Source organism: Rhodnius prolixus, unplaced genomic scaffold (genome assembly GCF_049639745.1).
Source record: "Rhodnius prolixus isolate KJV_2025 unplaced genomic scaffold, Rpr scaffold_6, whole genome shotgun sequence".
Lineage (NCBI taxonomy): Eukaryota > Metazoa > Arthropoda > Insecta > Hemiptera > Reduviidae > Rhodnius > Rhodnius prolixus.
Genome location: NW_027411634.1, coordinates 32,455,796 through 32,475,309, shown reverse-complemented (window position 1 = coordinate 32,475,309; position 19,514 = coordinate 32,455,796). Strand labels below are relative to the sequence as shown.

General features: G+C 33.1%; 1 protein-coding gene across 7 annotated transcripts in view; it reads left to right on the top strand.

The window, feature by feature from the left end:
- LOC141460300 (nucleolysin TIAR) overlaps nt 1–19,249 on the top strand; it is a 1,257,025-nt gene extending 1,237,776 nt beyond the window's left edge. For 2 of the 7 annotated variants that reach the window (XM_074140189.1, XM_074140185.1), the window contains 2 exons: nt 3,761–3,902; nt 11,329–13,322. In XM_074140189.1, coding sequence (XP_073996290.1) covers nt 3,761–3,902; nt 11,329–11,373 — 187 coding nt within the window. In that variant the 3' untranslated portion in view covers nt 11,374–13,322. The other 5 variants (XR_012461847.1, XM_074140191.1, XM_074140188.1 and 2 more) reach the window with 5 other exon arrangements.
- Nucleotides 19,250–19,514: the final 265 nt, after the last annotated feature.

The following is a 19,514-nucleotide window of genomic DNA, read 5'->3' as shown; positions in this document are numbered from 1 at the left end:
GAGACAGCGTCGCTTTGCTAATTCTCTGGATGTATTAATGCCAGATAAATCAACTCCTTTGATTTTATACCAATTAGTTCATTTGATGTTCTTTTTCCAACTTAAAATAAACTGACATTAAAGGCTTGGTAAAACAATAGCCTCTGAGTACATCATTAGAAAAATACTTACCTAATTATCATTAAAATGTTATCCTTTGTCGGGTGCTTAGTAAATTGAGAACTTACTGGAATCAGATTTCGTGAGAACGTTTCACCTACTAATGATGTTAAACGCCCTTATCAATCTACTCGACCTGCAAATAGATTAAGGGCTGCTAGCCTAACTTTACAATTACAGGTAACTAAGGCGCGATTGGGTCTCTTAGAATACATTTCTTAGCAATAAATCGGGAGTTCTTTTTTTAATCCTTCAGTGATGTACTTTAGAATTTTTTTCTAAGTTTTTTAAGGCTGTTATGCACCATACTTTACCCTACTTTTTTGCTTATTCTACATTCTCTTGGTTAACCAACTCATCTAGATCCATTGATTATCTATTTGAATTAAATACAATCATTTGTTGCTGCCAATCATAGCCACAATGATACTTGAAAGTATATCGCCCTCCAAATAGGCAGTGCTATTATTATGCGGAACAATGTAAAATTAAGTTTTAGTGAAATGTTAACGGTCTATTTTTTTATAGAATGAGATCTTAAACAACTTTTATGTCTACTTTTACCTTCTAATAAAAACCTGGAATAGGTACTACGGAGTTATTTAGGGCACCCGAAACCTTTTTTTTTTGTAGCATTACTCCAACACAACAGGTCGCAGGAGTATTTATAGGAAACCTCCAGACTCTTAGCTAGTAAAGGGAGGCTCTCAGTAGCTTCACGATTAAACTTACTGCGGCATTATTACTTACTGGCTGGGTGATCATTTGGATAATCGTCTGGGGCTCCAACAGGCATCGCCTGAGGTCGGACAGATGATTAGGCTGCGTCAAGAAGAAGTTGAAACAGGGCAAAGGCTGATTTGTCTTAGCAGAAGAAATATCTTCCATCTTTCATCTTTCCCCAGAAGCTCTTTACCAGACTCCAAAGTCAAATGAAACACAGAATCGAAGGTGTTTCTGTAATTAGTGGGTGCTTTAGGTAAAGTAATCGCCTTATTATCCAGGTGGAGTTTGACGTTCAACTGCCCACATTGATGTCTTGAACTGTGGTGGAAGCACATATTGAACTATAGACATCAAAAAAAGAATTAGCCAAACACGGGATTTGAACCCAGGATCTTCCTCTTATAAATCCACGCTTCATAACCACCACCTGCCCAGTAGGTGTCATAACAAACCCTCCGGTACGCAGTTGTTGTAGGCTTTCTGGTTCAACTCATAGAAACTAATCTAGTCTCCATTGAATGACTTACTAGTAATCTCCAAAACAAAATGTAGAAATATTTTTTTAATAATTTCAATGGATTACCAAGATAATACGATTGTATCGTGCCTATCTCAGGCACTTGGTAGGATCTCTTCCTACCGGGAGAATCAGGTTAAATAACAGAGATTGATGACCCACCATCTGGATGGTGAGGATATATGGTTCCAGATCCTTAGGTCAGAACCTGTTTAAGAAAGAGTTGTTTGCTTTTAAGGTAATTGTGCAATTTGTTCAGTCCCAGGATTGGATTCATGTCTGAAGCCAATTTCTGGCTGTGATCTTCAGCTACTTGTGTCCGAAGAGAAGGACGCTTTCTATGCAACAGTGATCTCCTCTTTACTTGCCCCAAATGACAAATAGAGATAGTGTTTATTTACGAGTACATATTTATTAATAAATTTTATTTACAATTTTTTCTTGAACAATGGAGAAATTATTTGTTATAGAATAAAAAATAAACTTTTTACATTTTTTTAATCAGATTACTTTTAATTTTATGTAAACATCTTGGTTAATTAAAAAAGTTGGAAAAAATCAAAAGTTTTTTTTAAGTAAAGCCCTGAGGGTAAAGTACTTATTTCTCTTCTGTCCATCCAACTTTAGCAAATTATAATAATTTCTTAGTAACTTTTTTTTCTCTTTCTTTTCTTTTTTTGTGGAATTGTTTAAAAATTAAGTAAATGGTTAAAATGGAAGGAGATTTACATGGTCCTAATTACGAGGAAATATTCTTGTAAGTTTTGAAATTGGTTTGTTGTCTTGAAAACTAGCTTTGTTTGTACATGTTGCCTCTTTCAGTGGTTGATCATGAAATGGAGGTGTATCACGTGAGAGAAATAAGATCCAGTGGTTTACAGTCTGTTGAAGGTGAAGGCGGTGGATTGCGTGGTTATATATATTATTTCTGTTTGTTCTATAAATGAATGCGAAACGATCTTTGCCCAAATTATCTTAATATATAACAATAATAATATTGTACTATTTGTTTTCTCTTAGTTCCTTTGATTCTCCATAATTCTAAGACTGTATTGATAACTGTTGTGGCTACAAAAAAAAAAAAAAAAAAATTTAAAGCAGTATTTTTGTTTTCTATTAATTCTCTCGCGTATTGTTAAATTTTTCCGCTCCAAAATTGCAAAACAAGTACCAGAAGTCACCACACATCTAACTATAAAATACTTTGTTTACAAGAAAAATGTCTTCAAATCCTGCCAACTGTTATTATTTGAAGAAGTACGATTCCACTCTGCAGCCGGCCAGACATTTTGTAGTTGTAATGTGATTTTGAATCTATTTAAAAGCATGCAGCTTTTTCCTGGCAATAAGGCTGCTCTACGGGCAATTAGTTCATATCAGGTTAACTCAAAACTGGTTTGGGACTGTCTGGGTGCCCTGAAGGAAATTAGTAACCAAAATAAGGTCTTTCTGGTCTGGGTACCTGGTCATTCAGGACATAAGGGTAACGAAGCGGCAGACTTATTGGCCCGGGAAGGCTCTGCGGGATACTTCGTTGGCCCGGAGCCCTGTTTTGGGGTTCCGAAGTGTGTTAAGACTGCGACCATTAACTTATGGGTGCAGAGTAGGTCACAGGAGTGGTGGCTTGCCACCACTGGGCAGAGACAGGCGAAGGAGTTTATTAAAGGCTATTCGCCGAGGCTGACTGCAGAATTAATCCGTCAAGGCCGCGTGGGGCTATCAGGATGATTGTAGGCCACTGCAGACTCATAAAACACATGCGTCGCATGGGCCTGGCAGATGATAGCCTCTGTAGGTTCTGTCAGGAAGAGGAGGAAACGGCACTACACGTGTTGGAGAAGGATGTTACTTCTCAGGGAGGAAAAACCAAGGCCTGTGAACTTTACCCAAGAGTCACTCTCCAGCATTAAGAGTCTGATTAAAAAGGACAGGTCTGGAGGGTGAGCTTTAAAGTTAGGGGAGCCACAATAGATCCAAAGAGGTCGCAGTGGCGTAGGCCTTGAGGCCGCCCTAGTCTAATCTAATCTTTCCTGGCAATAACAGTAAGGGCTAATGTGTTTTTTTTTAACTTAGTGAATAGACTAATGAATAATGTGAAAGATATTTTCAAATTCTGATGTAAGGAAACAATAATAATGTTTAAAATTAATGCAATTACTGGATATCTTTATGCAGTGCTTGTACTATGGAGAATATGCCCTCTAAAATATACTTTTATTTTTTATTTTTGTATTTTATGCACTTTAATTACTTTTATGCAAAGCAAAGTAATATTTTAATGAACTCCATTGAAATTAGAATGTAACTCTGTTTAGAAATATTAGTTTAATAAAGTTAATTTATTTGCTTGGTGCACAGCCGGATGGGAATGCAGTTACCAGGCGCTGCATGGGCCACACAGCCGCAATTACCTGCTCAACAGCTCGCTTCCGCGGCCGCACTGCAACAGCCCACACCTGCGGGCATGGTGGCTGCATATCCTGCCATGCAACAGTTCCAGGTACGATAGATACAAGTAAATCATCCAGTTAATAATATTTTTCATTTTATATTTTTTAAAAAATTGATAATCATAAACGCACAGTAGGAGCATTTGTTTTTAAACTGTACTACTTAAAAGAATAAGGAAATTCAATCAGACTTATATTATTTTATCTTCCTTGCTGAGAATGGCAAGGGGTTTTGCTGTGAAGAGAGAAAGGCTTATTGAGGCAATCCTCTTGCAGTTTAAAGCCTTCCCTGTTAGTTCCCAGTTTTTTCAGCAGTCACATTGACGAATTGTCTCTTCTGGTTTCCAAGTGCCAGAGGCTTTAAAATGCGAACCATTGTAATAATTGCCACGTAGTGCAGGCTGGCAGGGTTTAAAAAATGTTTCTTTTACTCCTGGCATACCCTCCACAGGGACTGGAACCACCTATGTTGGTATATCCTATTTAGAAGTAAGAATTATTCGTGCATTGGCATTCCGGGTCCAAGATCCGCAATTATATTATCTGCAATGCCTCATAGGAGTGGTGACAGAGACAATTGGGATAAATTTGTATGATGCCTCCTCAGGTTACGCTGGAATTGAGGACGAAGAAAAGCAAAAGAATGGCCACCATATTACTGTTTAGGGCAGTTTTCTCTTTAATCTAGTCATTGTCGGAAATAAGGCCTGGATATAGACTTAAATAAAGCACTGTGTAATCCAGCTGAAATGGATCAAATTTGATGGTTAACTGGAAAATGAAATCAAGGAGAAGTAGTCCTATTTTTTCAGGCAGAGCACAATTAGGTGTAGCCGGAGTCCTTAGTTTACTGTTAACATTTTTCTAGCATGTTACTGGGATCAATAGCAGAACTCCACTTACTTCTGATATCATACTCGCGACCTGTTCGAGGTAACATTTAATTCATCTGCAAGGCTAAAATATCAGGTGCAGAATAATGGATAACCACTAAAAGTAAACATTTCTCCTGCACCTTTCAGTCACCACCAATCTCCAAATGCCGCTCACGTCTAGCCTTCACAATAGCACTATTCTACCTACTATTAACTTCTTGCAGTAATTTATCTCGACAAACGACTCACTTGGAATCCAAATAAAAGATTAAAAAGACTTAAACTTAACAGATGGTACGAATTTCTTTCTAGACTACAGTTAGTACTTACTGAAAAAAATTATCAGCGCCCCGCTCTACTTATCAGAACTTAATTCCTCAAAGTAACCTCAAAATTTCCTCTGTACAGCGACTGATTTAAAAGCGTTATAAAGAAGACCAAAAAAATCCCTAACTCCAAGTCCAGCCAGATCATTCGCTGGCCCATTTTCACTCACAAATCCTCCAAGGAGACTGAAGAAAACCACTACCCCCAGCGAGCCACCTTCCTTTCAGAAGGAACACCATGTGAACTTTAACAAGGTGTTCCTCCACTGGGAGTTTTCTCATGTATTTATTTTATCTACGACATCAGATTCACTTCTAAAAACTTTTTGTATGTATTGTAAATGTCTAAATAAAATTTAAAGTAAAAACAAATTCTTATTAATAAATGCTTTTACTGTGTTAAATAGAGACAAAAAGTGAAGCTTTTCTTTTATTATTGTAGTTGTGCGCTTGGTTTGCATATTATAATAGAAAAACATGTACATATTTAATTGCGATAATGGCGCTTAAGGAATGATAGCTTTTGAAACATTGCTTATAATTAAACTATTTGCATGCAATTTCAATTAATTTTAAGAACCTTCTAAACTGTGTCTTTGGTACCTTTCAGTTAATTAAAGATTTATTTTTTAATTATTCTTAGTTTTTATTTTATTTTCTTTTTCAGTTTTCACTATTTTTTTATTTACGTTCATTTACCATCACTCTTCTTCCTCTAGATTTTTCGTTCCTTCAAAAAATATGTCAGCTTCCTTTACTTTTCTCATTTTTCTTCTAAGACAAAGCGAAAGAATTGTTTTGTAACTAGAATTTCTTTATTATTATTATTTGGAAATAACAAAACAATGTTGTGCTCAAAGTATGACAGGGAAAATGTTTACTTATTTTCAAAGTAAAGAAAATGAATTGAAAAAAAAATGATCACTCCACATTTTTAGATATTTATATTATTTTATTTTCCAAATTTAATTTTTCATTTTATATTTATTTTTGTTTCTTATATTTTTTTCCCACATTTTATTATTATGGTTGAACTGGTGCCATTTCACTTAAATACAAATAAAATAATTATTTTACTAATATCGAAGAAATAATGCCGAGCTCAGAGGCTGGCTACATTAGTTGAAGAACTCTTTAAAGTTTTCATTTTCGACTTGGAATGGAGGGAAAAGAGCCACAAAAGGCTCATGACCGCCCCAAGAATACATCAAAGGGGAAGGGATTAAGTCTGTGTATGGTGCCCTTAGATTTTCTCTTGCTAGAAGCTAACTACAGTTCACTGTCCGGAGTTTAAACATTTTCCAAAAGCGTTTAATGCACTGAAAAATTTCTGGACCGTCTTCAGATGTTGATGGGCCTTAATTACCTTTGTTAAAATCTCTGGAACTTAATTACGGTTAAATCAATTTTTTCCCCCCACCAAAGATCCGGTTTTCCAACAGGTATCTTTTAAAATATTTCTCCCGTTTTATTGGCTCATCGCGACTTGCACAATCTTATTTACGAGGGTCGTTTGAAAAGTCCTTGCAAAAATAAAAACTACTTAATTTTTTGGGGTAAACCTTTTTTATTTTTCAACATAGTCTCCTTTTAGGCTTATACACTTCGTCCAACGCTGCTCTAGTTTGTTGATCCCTTCCGAATAATAGGATTTGTCCAAGTCTGAAAAATAGCCATTCGTTTCTGCAATCACCTCCTCGTTTGAATAAAATCTTTTTCCCGCCAGCCATTTCTTCATATTGGGGAACAAATAGTAGTCCGAGGGAGCCAAGTTTGGAGAATAGGGGGGATGTGAAACGAGTTGGAACCCTATTTCCATTAATTTTGCGACCACAACTGCTGAAGTGTGAGCTGGTGCGTTGTCGTGATGGAAAAGGACTTTTTTGTGGGCCAATCGTGGGCGCTTTTCTTGCAGCTCGGTTTTCAAACGGTCCAATAACGATAAATAATATGCACCTGCAATAGTTTTACCCTTTTCCAGATAGTCGATGAGGATTATTCCTTGCGAATCCCAAAAGACAGTCGCCATAATCTTTCCGGCCGAAGGAACGGTCTTCGCCTTTTTTGGCGCAGATTCCCCCTTGGTAAACCATTGTTTAGATTGTTCTTTGGTCTCAGGAGTGTAGTGATGTATCCATGTTTCATCCACAGTGACGAAACGACGCTTAAAGTCCTGTGGATTCTTCTGGAACAGCTGCAAACCGTCCTTAAACGATTTCGTTTTTGGCCAAGCGTGAGCAATCGCGGCACCCATCTTGCGGATAGCTTTGTCATGTCCAAATGTTGATGCAAAATATTATGTACCCGTTCATTCGAGATGTCCACAGCACTAGCAATCTCACGCACCTTCACTCTTCTGTCATCCATCACCATATCATGGATTTTATCAATGATTTCTGGAGTAGTAACCTCAACAGGGCGTTCAGAACGTTCAGCGTCACTTGTGCCCATATGGCCACTCCGAAAATTTTGAAACCACTTATAAACTGTTCTAATCGAAGGTGCAGAGTCACCATAATGTTTATCAAGCTTCTCTTTAGTCTCCTGAGGCGTTTTGCCTTTCATAAAGTAGTGTGTAATCAACACTCGAAATTCTTTTTCGTCCATTTTTTGAAAATCACTCGACTTCCTCGATTCAAACGAATGCCAAACACAAAGAAATAGACCGATCTGGCTGAAACTTGGTGTGTGTTCTTCCAAGAGATGCTACTAACTAAACATAACCTCGATACGCGCCAGTGGTGCTATCTCTCTGACTTTGCACGGACTTTTCAAACGACCATCGTACTTTTCAAAAAATTTAAATGATTTGACCGCTACTACCTGGGGCTTTTTTTTTGTTTAGGTAATGTGTACGTCACTGTTCATTCTAGTCCGTTAAGTCGTGCTCTTGCACGTTGCGAATCCATCAAACAGGACAAACAAGGATTGGTTGAATCCTTATTTTTGTTTGCCAGAATTCCAGCCAGCATATTCGTAAGCTTACGTTGACAATAGAAAAATTACATAGATGGTAAAATTCAAGAGGGATGAAAGTAATGTGAGAACTCAGTTTCAGAGCTCGAATCGAGCTATTAATTCGTCCTCCTTAAGTTGCATTCTGAAGACAGAAGAAATTGCATTTTTTCTTCTTTTTTTTTATGTGCAGCTTCAACAGACTATATTCTTAAACAGACTATCAATTTCCAAAAACTAAAATTCGTTTCTATCTATCAATTAATTCAGTAGAAGAAACCCTATCTTTCAGTCCCGTTGGGTTCTTTCTAATGGTCAAAACACACAGTTACCAATAGAATTGTAAATCTGTTTAGATCAAATAAAAGCAATCCTAAAGCTTTCAACTACTAAACAAACAGCTTAATTCTAAAAGTTTAATCAAAATTAAACTTTTTGACAACAATAAACTAGCATTGAACATTGTACGGATTGCATTTCACACCTGTACAATTGTTTTTTGATTCTAAATGAATAGAATAAAAGGTAAGAAACCGAAATCGAAACTTTCAAAGTGTAATTATTCTATTATGTCTGTCACCAATTAATTGAATTAAAAATTACTGCATAGACAATTAGATTTGGAAAGGGGGAAAATTCTGTTTAAATTACTGATGGAAACCTGATTTTATCTTGTCGTGAAATTACGAGGGTCGTTTGAAAAGTCCGTGCAAAAATAAAAACTACTTAATTTTTTGGGGTAAACCTTTTTTATTTTTCAACATAGTCTCCTTTTAGGCTTATACACTTCGTCCAACGCTGCTCTAGTTTGTTGATCCCTTCCGAATAATAGGATTTGTCCAAGTCTGAAAAATAGCTATTCGTTTCTGCAATCACCTCCTCGTTTGAATAAAATATTTTTCCCGCCAGCCATTTCTTCATATTGGGGAACAAATAGTAGTCCGAGGGAGCCAAGTTTGGAGAATAGGGGGGATGTGAAACGAGTTGGAACCCTATTTCCATTAATTTTGCGACCACAACTGCTGAGGTGTGAGCTGGTGCATTGTCGTGAAGGAAAAGGACTTTTTTGTGGGTCAATCGTGGGCGCTTTTCCTGCAGCTCGGTTTTCAAACGGTCCAATAACGATGAATAATATGCACCTGTAATAGTTTTACCCTTTTCCAGATAGTCGATGAGGATTATTCCTTGCGAATCCCAAAAGACAGTCGCCATAATCTTTCCGGCCGAAGGAACGGTCTTCGCCTTTTTTGGCGCAGATTCCCCCTTGGTAACCCATTGTTTAGATTGTTCTTTGGTCTCAGGAGTGTAGTGATGTATCCATGTTTCATCCACAGTGACGAAACGACGCTTAAAGTCCTGTGGATTCTTCTGGAACAGCTGCAAACCGTCCTTACACGATTTCGTTTTTGGTCAAGCGTGAGCAATCGCGGCACCCATCTTGCGGATAGCTTTGTCATGTCCAAATGTTGATGCAAAATATTATGTACCCGTTCATTCGAGATGCCCACAGCACTAGCAATCTCACACACCTTCACTCTTCTGTCATCCATCACCATATCATGGATTTTATCAATGATTTCTGGAGTAGTAACCTCGAACAGGGCGTCCAGAACGTTCAGCGTCACTTGTGCCCATATGGCCACTCCGTAAATTTTGAAACCACTTATAAACTGTTCTAATCGAAGGTGCAGAGTCACCATAATGGTTTATCAAGCTTCTCTTTAGTCTCCTCAGGCGTTTTGCCTTTCATAAAGTAGTGTTTAATCAACACACGAAATTCTTTTTCGTCCATTTTTTTGAAAATCACTCGACTTCCTCGATTCAAACGAATGCCAAACACAAAGAAATAGACCGATCTGGCTGAAACTTGGTGTGTGTTCTTCCAAGAGATGCTACTAACTAAACATAACCTTGATACGCGCCAGTAGTGCTATCTCTCTGACTTTGCACGGACTTTTCAAACGACCCTCGTATGTAATTAAATGATTCTCAGATGGTTGCTTGAGAATTATCACAAAAATCAGAGAAACCTCCAAAACTCCAGAGTTGCCGTCCAGTTGTATTGTTTTTCTTATTCTAGCTCATTTAAAACTCATTAAAATTAAATCTGTGATGTGACCATATAATGTCCTAAAAAGAAATATTCTTTAAATATGTTTGGAATTGATAAACAAAATAATAAAAACTAAAAAATGCACTCAATAATGAGGTACTTCAGATCAACTAATTATCTTAGAAATTAGTAGAATTTCGGTTCCAGTTTTAGCCAGTCCTATCCTCAAGAATACTTAAATGACAATTACCTGAGAAAATGTTTTTAAAGTGTGTTAAGATCTAACCACAGTTCTATTGCGAAGAGCGCCTAGAAATTGAACGTTTAAAGAAATTCATTCGATAATCGATAATGATTCCACTCAAAAAAATGATCTGTTGGCTGTTTTGGTTAAAAAAAAAAACAACCCCTGATTCAAGCTCCCCTAGAATCTGTGCCAAATAGCCAATACTTACAAATTTTATGTACAGCCTGAGCAGAAACTCTCCAGAACAATTCTTAATGACCTCTCTTGGGTCGTTCTGTGCGATGTGTCAAAAAACGTTTTCATTGAGAACCAAAAATAAATAAAACTCACATGGGCTCCTCCTACACTTTCGAAGATTACAGAAAGTTAAAAAAAAAAAAAAAAAAATGCCCAAATTTTTGATTCCACCCAAAGTATTTTTTTAAGGCATCTAAATGGCATTTTATTTTTCACATTTCCTTGCGCTCGTTTCTGATTTCTTGTTTTGACCGCAAACTTGAGAAAGAGCACCTTAAAAGCACAGTATGTTGAATTATTACCACGTCTCATTTTTTATTATTATTATTATTATTATTTATGTATTTTTTTTTTTTTAATGAGAAAAGGACGACCCACATGAATGGCTTTTATTAGAACCACTAAAATTAATTAAAATAAATTCTTATATAAATTTTTAAAGAAAATAAGATTTTTATAAGAGCACATTTCGGTACGAAACTTAATTTTAAAACAAAACAAGTTTTATTTTAAATCACTGAATTAATAAAAATAATTATTATTAAAACAATATTTTTAATAAACGGATTTAATTAAAAATAATAATATTTTTTCCTATATAAATCGTCATTTTGTTCATTTAAAATATATAATTTGGCTACAATAAAATGTTTTTTTTTAAAAAAAAGGAAATTGCTCATATATTAAATAACCGTGCCGGAATGTGCGAAATATTTTTCTTTTAGTTTTTCTTTTTAGCGGCGCCTACTTCTTTTTTATAATCTTTTTCCATGTTTTTCACAGCAGCTTGCTGACGAAGAATGGCTCGCGCCTAGTCTACTAGTTTGATGGTAATGATGATGACAAGATACAAAAGAAAAGAATGAGAAATAATAATAATAAAGCGCGCATTGCCTTTGAGTAAAAGGTGAAAGATAATTTAAAAACTATTTAAAAAAACAAAACAAAAAACAAAAAAAAAATGGAAAAATTGAAAAAAGAATACAAAAAAAATAAATAAATAAATAAAATAAAATTTAAAAAAGTCGAAGTGAGAGGAATTACCATTTCTATTTATTTATTTTTTTCATTTGATTCTGTTATGAATTTTTTTACTTCTTTTAAAAAGAAATGAAAAACTGAATATTAAGTTAAGAATTAAAAACTGAAATTTACTTTTATAATTCTTAATTTTGCTTAAATTAATTAATAATTAAAATTAATTAAGAAAAAAAATGGCACACAAAAATGCAAGCCACACACAACATTCGTGCAGGGGTCCGAAATCTCCTAAATATAACCAAAATTTCTTTTTATTTTATCGTTAATTTTGTGTCTTATTTCCCTGTCATGCTTAGTTTGTTTCCAATCTCTTTTGTCAGTTAATAATCATTAAAAAGTATAAACTTTTTCTTTTTCAGTATTTTGAAATTATAAATAATTTTAAAGACCCAAAGACAAGAAAATTTTTAAAAAAAAACTAAGTGAAATTCTGCTAATTCCTTATAAATATCCCCTTTTCTGTTTGTTTCTTTTCTTCTAGATAATTGTTTTACTTTTTTTATTCTTTTTCTGTGTTTTTAGTTTTTATTATTAATATTATTATTGAATATAATTTAGTTTTATTAATACATCAGGGGTGTCCAACTGGACGGCCCATGACGGCATTTATTTAAAGAAAAGAAAACGTGTGAGGATTAAGTCCTGGACATCAAAATGAATTTAAGAAAATTTAAGCACTCCCTAAAAAGGCCTGAAATTCAGTGGTATGTCCTTAAATTTAGAAAATTACTCTTATTTTATCCTCGAAAGAAGTTGATTTTAAAGAAAAAATAATAAGATATAAATTTGATGTAAGCTTAGTCTCCGTCCATCAGCAAAAATTGAGATGTTGACCTTTCTTTTATGGTCTTTTTTAAACACTCTTTAGTGATCTTTGAGATAGGTTAGCCTTTTTTTTTTTCCAAGTGAAGTATCCTCAAACGTGGTGGTCAGTAGCACGCCAGAGATGATTATGCAGCATCGAGAGAAAATTTTAGAATGTCAAAAAAACTGCCTTACAAACCTTCAATGGCCATTTTACACCCCCCAAAAAAAAAAATATTTAATTTTACAAATTTAATCAAGTGGTCGCTAGTAAATTTCTTTTTCTGTTTTTGTCAGAACGGATTTATAAGATCAAAGTGAAGTAAAAGTAATTGACTGTTGGGGAGTTCCTTTGCTTACCATTCTATTTCGCCCAAAGCTTCAAAGAGTCCTTTTAAAGTAAATTAATGATATAATATTCATATCGCCATTTTGGAAATGACTTCCAGAAGGCCCCCCACAAAAAAAAACCCTCCTGTTTTGAAAGCTCCAGTAGTGTTTACCAAAAGCTAAAAAAAAGTTTTGGAATAACCAGTAAAACTCTGGTTTTTAAAAAAAATGTTTTTGAGAAAATAACGATTTATATTTTCTCTTTCTTGTTAATAAAAAATTGGTTACCTAAACTGTTTTCACTTCAAGTTTTATTCATCTTTTAACAGCAATCTTTTTACCAGCTTTATATTTCATATATTTTTGTCAGCAAAATAATTTAACTCTCATATTTTTAACAATTCATAAAATCCACTGATTAAAAAATTAAACCAATACAGCCAAAAGTCGTCCAAATGTGTGTTTGACGCCCCTGATTTGATTTGGTATAAAATTTTTAAAAGATTAAAACTGTAATTAATTTTTTTATTCTTAATTTTCTTGTTTTTGTTTGATTTATTTATTTATTTTTATTTATTTATTTATTTATTTTTTGTAATTTAGACTCTGATGATGGGAACTGGCTAGGAGGAAGAAGCGGGATTCGGCTATGGGAGAGACCTTAGAAGTCTAGTCGCCGTGGGCAAAAAATATTGATTTTAATTTAATCTCCTCTTTCTATTTTAGTTTATTCAGTTTGTTTTTTATCTAGAAAGAGATTTTTTGGGTAAAACAAAAATGAAGAAATCGAGTAATGAATAAAGAAAATAGCAAAAGAAAAATCATAAAAAAGATTAATAAAAATAAAACCAGAAATATACCTTAACCTTAACAAGAAAAAGTTGTCGGCACATTAAATAGTAATAATAAATAAGTGTATTACAGTATTATACCAAAAAAGAGAATAATAAAAATACAAAGAAATAGTTGTTGTGTGTGTTATTCAGTGTATGAGTGTGTTTGTTTTAATTTTTGGGGAAGATGGGTAAGGGGAGTTAGGAGAGGAAGACGATCTAAACAATACAATGCAAATAATGTTATTTATTTTGTAACAGGTTTGTTTGTATATTTAAAACAAAAAAAAAAATGTTTAGAATAAGTAAAAAAATAAGATTTTTGTAAAGCCTATTATATGTGATAAGGTTAACTTTTAAAAAAAGTTCATTTACTTAAAAAGAATGTGCCCCAAAGTTGGCGCTATAGATTTTATCATCAAGTTTTGCTGTTTTTTTTGTAAGCTGATCGTTTTGTTAAGGTTTACTTTTCATTGTTAGAGTTGAAACTTCACATGGGTTCCACAACAAAAATCATTGTTTGCTAGAATTTCACTTTAAGCTTTTTAAGAAACTTGAAAAAATTACAAAAGCTAAAACGATTCTTCACGATGGAAGAAAAACTAAAACTTTTCAGATTTAAGGAAAATTCTATTACTATGATCGGAATAAACTCTTGGTTAGTTGGTTTATTGTGGGACACTAAAATAATTCAGTTCTTCAAAACTATGTCTCTTTAGTAGTGAATTTATGTTTTGTTTTTTGTTTTTTAAATTAATATTCTTGACGTCAAACTTGATGGTGACTCTCGTAAAATGTTTTAAAACTCACCTCGAAACGCTTGAGTAAACTCTGTTGGACACTTGGTAAAAACAATGTAGACTTTTACAGCGACTAAAAATAGAACCAACCTAAATTTTACCTTCTACAGTTCTTTCTATTTGATTGTTTTTAGGTTACTTAAAAAGAAGTAATTCTGTTTGTTTCTATCTTTACCCTTTATGCTACGTTAATTCTCTTTTGTTCTTTTTTAAGAGTTCGAGGTAAATCTTTAGAATAGCTCCCCAGAGGCGTGGCCTAATTCGAAGTGATTCTGATTCGCTGTTACTATAGAACCCGCCATATTCAAATATAAATATAAAACTATTTCTTTATTTTATATTTACACTTAAATCTAGCGGGTTATATGGTAACAGCGAATCAGAATCACTTCGAATTATTTCTTTATTTCTTAATGGGGGGCTTCGCCCCCACACCCCCTGATTTTTTTCTTAATGGGGGCTTCGCCCCCCATACCCCCCTCCTAACCAACCTAATCACCCTCAATTTTTTTATTTGTGCCACAAGATTCATTACAATAATTACTCAGAACAACACAAAAGAAACTTACCTTATTCTGTGGAGTCCTTTTCCAACCAACATCCATACAAAATTTTATAACATTCATTACTCCAACCTCATTCACACTACACTCATGCTTTAATTTAAAAAAAAACTGCAAATTTAAAACGCTCATACTCATAAAGTTACAAAAAAACGGCACCTCAGGTCACATACAGAGCACTCGCGGGAACTATTATTACATTAAACAGGAAGAAGTTGCTAGGCAGTAAGTGTACTGCGCATGCGTGCGAAACATAAGCGTTACGAAATTCGCACAATCCGAAACAGTTCATTGGCGGGAAGTAGTTTAAATTTTCTCCGGTAGGTGCGCTGTACTTCCCACCCCCTAAAAGGCCACGCCCCCGGGGCGCTATTCTATAGATTAGCCTTCGATTCGGTGAAAGCTTTCTTCATTCAACTTTGCTCAGAAAGCTGAAGATCATGCTCTCTGTTTTTGTCCCATCTAACCATCTCAACAAGTTTATAATCTACTTTGCATTTTTGGCCTCTCATATCATATTATAGAGTCAGAGTCACTAACTTGTACTGTGTTGTAAATTGCCTTATTTCAGATCTTATTTCCCTTAATTTGCTTCTTTTCTCTCGTTTTATATCTCTCAAAGTCTAGGATTCGACTTTTAGGGCATTCTAGTTACGAGTCCACGAATTGCTCCGATTATGTGAGAGTCACAGAATCAATGTATATAAAAATATCTTGGTGACTTTACATTTCTCCTAGTCTAGTCGAGAAATGTCCACTTCAGAAAAGTGGATGAACATTCTGCCTATATTGGCCTTCTTTCTTTCATCCAATTCCTGGCCCAATCATTGTCCAACTCTCAGATGGACCTTCAGGTTTCTCTATCACATCTTTACTTACCATTGTGGGGTGCTAATAGATGTAGAATTGAGTCGGTAAACTGTTCTTTTAAAAATTTAAGTTTGTTCATACAGATTTCCAGTTAATTGAAACTTGAGTTTTACCAGAGTTCAAACCAACTAATTTCTGATATAACCGTACCACACATAATAGGTTTTAAAGCACTTTATTAAATTAAATGAAAACTTTATTTTTTAATTTGTTTGGGAGAAAATTTAACCAAAATTCAAATTTATAGCCTTCAGCTCAAAGCAAAAAAAAATGAAAATTTGTAAAAAAGCACAAAATATGGTGGAAATACTAAGAAGGACAAAAATTCAAAAAGATGATTTTGATTGATTACTAATTTTTTCCCTCTTCCCCAAAATGAAAAGTGTTTGAAGACAGGACACACATTATTTTTTGTTTTAAGTTTTTATTTAGAGGAATTAAAAAAACAAAAAAAAAACCTAACTGTTAATATACATAGGAATGTATATGTGTTAAATAACATATGTTAATTGTACATGTTTTTATATCTCCATAGTTAATTCTGGGTGATATATTAAATGCAAAAATTATTTTAAAAAAAAGGAAACAAAAATATATAAATTACAAAATACGACGATATAAATATATAAATATAAATAAAGGTAAAAATAAAGTTATAGGTGATTAACATAATACCTACAATGAAAAATAAATTAAATAAATAAAACAAAAATAAATAAATTACAATTTTTTAGTGATGCAAAAGGTGGTTTAGCGTTTTTGTAGTATTTAGTTAGATGTAGTAATTTATTATACATATATATATAAAAGAAGAAAAAAATTCTGAGGTAATGATATATACATATATATTTTGTATAATTATACAAAATATTATATAGATATACAGAGTGAACCAGTAAGTATTGTCAATAGGCCTACTGCGTGTAGTACCTCTAAAGTGGAGTTCAATGACGTATTGGCCAAGTTCATATTTTCCTCTGTTCTTGAGTGACGTCACTTTAAAGTTTTTTTTCTAAAATCATTACTCTTTTCCAATAAAAATGTTATTACTCAAAAAGTATTAGTCCGAATTCGATTCTTATAACACGGTTAGAAAGACAGAAAAATTCCTCTAAAAATTGATACCATTTTGAAGCATAAATTATTCTCCAAACTGCTTTAATCTTTCACCGGAACCTAGGAAAATAAAAGTAATCCGACATTTTTTTAAAAAAAATAAAAAACTCATTAGGCTCTTTATGTGATCATTTTCAGACCTAGGTGCTGCTGGCCACTTTTCTATAAAAGTTTCCTTGTCTAATGGACTTTGAAATGGTATATCATTTGCCCAGGATTCCTTTTATCTTTGTATGAGAAATTGCGTTTGTTTTGCAAGAAAACGTGTTCACGAGCATATACAGCAGTGATATTGTATTGTGTTGTGTTTAATTCATTAAACTCTTGTGGATGGAGCTGTAGTCAGTTTTTAAAGTAGATTGTCTTAAAATAAGGTAGTCTAAGGTTACTTATTGCATATATATATAAAAAAAAAAGAATCTAAACTGAAATATTTGACAAAATGTTAGAAAATATTTTAAACAAGTGCTATTTTTATAATCGAAGGCTAATTTGCTTAGTTTCAAATATTTCAGTTTAGATTCTTTTTTTTTATATATATATATGCAATAAGTAACCTTAGACTACCTTATTTTAAGACAATCTACTTTAAAAACTGACTACAGCTCCATCCACAAGAGTTTAATGAATTAAACACAACACAATACAATATCACTGCTGTACATGCTCGTGAACACGTTTTCTTGCAAAACAAACGCAATTTCTCATACGAAGATAAAAGGAATCCTGGGCAAATGATATACCATTTCAAAGTTCATTAGACAAGGAAACTTTTACTAAAAAGTGGCCAGCAGCACCTAGGTATGATAATGATCACATAAGAGCCTAATGAGTTTTTTATTTTTTTAAAAAAAATGTCGGATTACTTTTATTTTCCTAGGTTCCGGTGGAAGATTAAAGCAGTTTGGAGAATAATTTATGCTTCAAAATGGTATCAATTTTTAGAGGAATTTTTCTGTCTTTCTAACCGTTTTATAAGAATCGAATTCGGACTAATACTTTCTGAGTAATAACATTTTTATTGGAAAAAAAGTAATGATTTTTAGAAAAAAACTTTAAAGTGATGTCACTCAAGAATAGTGGAAAATATGAAGTTGGCCCAATACATCATTGAACTCCACTTTAGAGGTACTACACACAGTAGGCCTATTGACAATACTTACTGGTTCACCCTGTATATATGTATATAATACAATTAAGAAGAAGAAGAAAAAAAAGAAATGATAAAGTGAAACTAGAGTTTAGTAAAACAAGAAAAGCGTTATTAAAAAAAATAAAATTAAAAAAAAAATTAAACGAAAAATTAAAATTCATGTTTTGTTAAGAAAATGAAAAACAAAGAAAATTTTCTAGATGAGTATTTTTTATTTTTGAATTTAATTTGGGTAATAAACCACTTAAGAGAAGGGGAGAAAAAATAAATGAATAAACCTCTGCTATTTTGAAGAAATTCAGTCAATTCTTGTTGAAAAAATTAACTAAATTAACAAATTTGATAAAAATTAATTAAAAAGAAAAACTAAAATGCTGTAAATAAATTCTAATAAAATTTAAAAATGTATTTCCATTTTTCCAAGACAGGCGTGTAAAAAAAAAAAATAAATAATAAATACTTGTTTTAATTTTGTAGAATGGAACCATTTGGGGGGGGGGGGGGTAATTCTAATTTTAATTTTTACGTTTTTATAAAATGAGTTTAAAATAAATTAAGAAAATTCATTTTTCATCGGACGTAGTGTCATTTTTTTCTACTTAAAAATGGAAAAAAAAAAAAGCATTTTTTTGGTTGTTTTCTGTAGAACTGAAAGTTAATAAATAATTAAAATCAAATAAGAAAAACATTTTCAACGGGTGGGGAAAAATTATTAAAAACAATTTTTAATTTTTTCTTATTGTAAATATGAAAGAAGAAAATCCTGTCCAAAAAAAAAAATAGGAAAAAAGGGAAATTTAAAACAATGAAAAGTAATTTAGGTTATATAATCACTTCCGCTTATGGACAGTGGCAAATTTACATTGCATTAGGTGATGTAATAAAAGAAAATAAATAAATAATAAATACAAACACATAAATAATAATAATTAATTATAAAGAGTGCTTGCACAAACACCTCCTAAACAGTCTAGATCTTTGGCTTACACCATATTTTTCCCCCTTATTTTTAATTGTAAGTTGCTTACATTCAATGGGCATTGGCGTTTTCCCAAAAACTCTACTAATGCACTGCCAGTGTATGGACAATGTTCTCTTGTTACAGACAACATTGTCTATCACCTGGGGGGAAAGCGGTGCTGTATGGAAGATCTTAGGAATAGAAAAAAAAAAAAAAAATCTAAGGGCCCCCCCGGCAGCTTGGGCATTATCATGCAGTATCTCCGCTAGAGAATTCAGCGCGCTGAATCACTGGGAACCAATCCCGTTTTTTGTTTTTAAAAATTAATTTTAATTTCGTCTAAAAATAAAATAAAAAAATACAAATACTTCAAAGAGTGATTGTTTGTAGGAAATGGTGATAGTTTTATTAGATAAATATTTTTCTTTAAACAATCCGCAGAACATTATAAGGTTGTATTGTTACTAATGTTTCCTTCTTTTTTTACAATTACAGTTT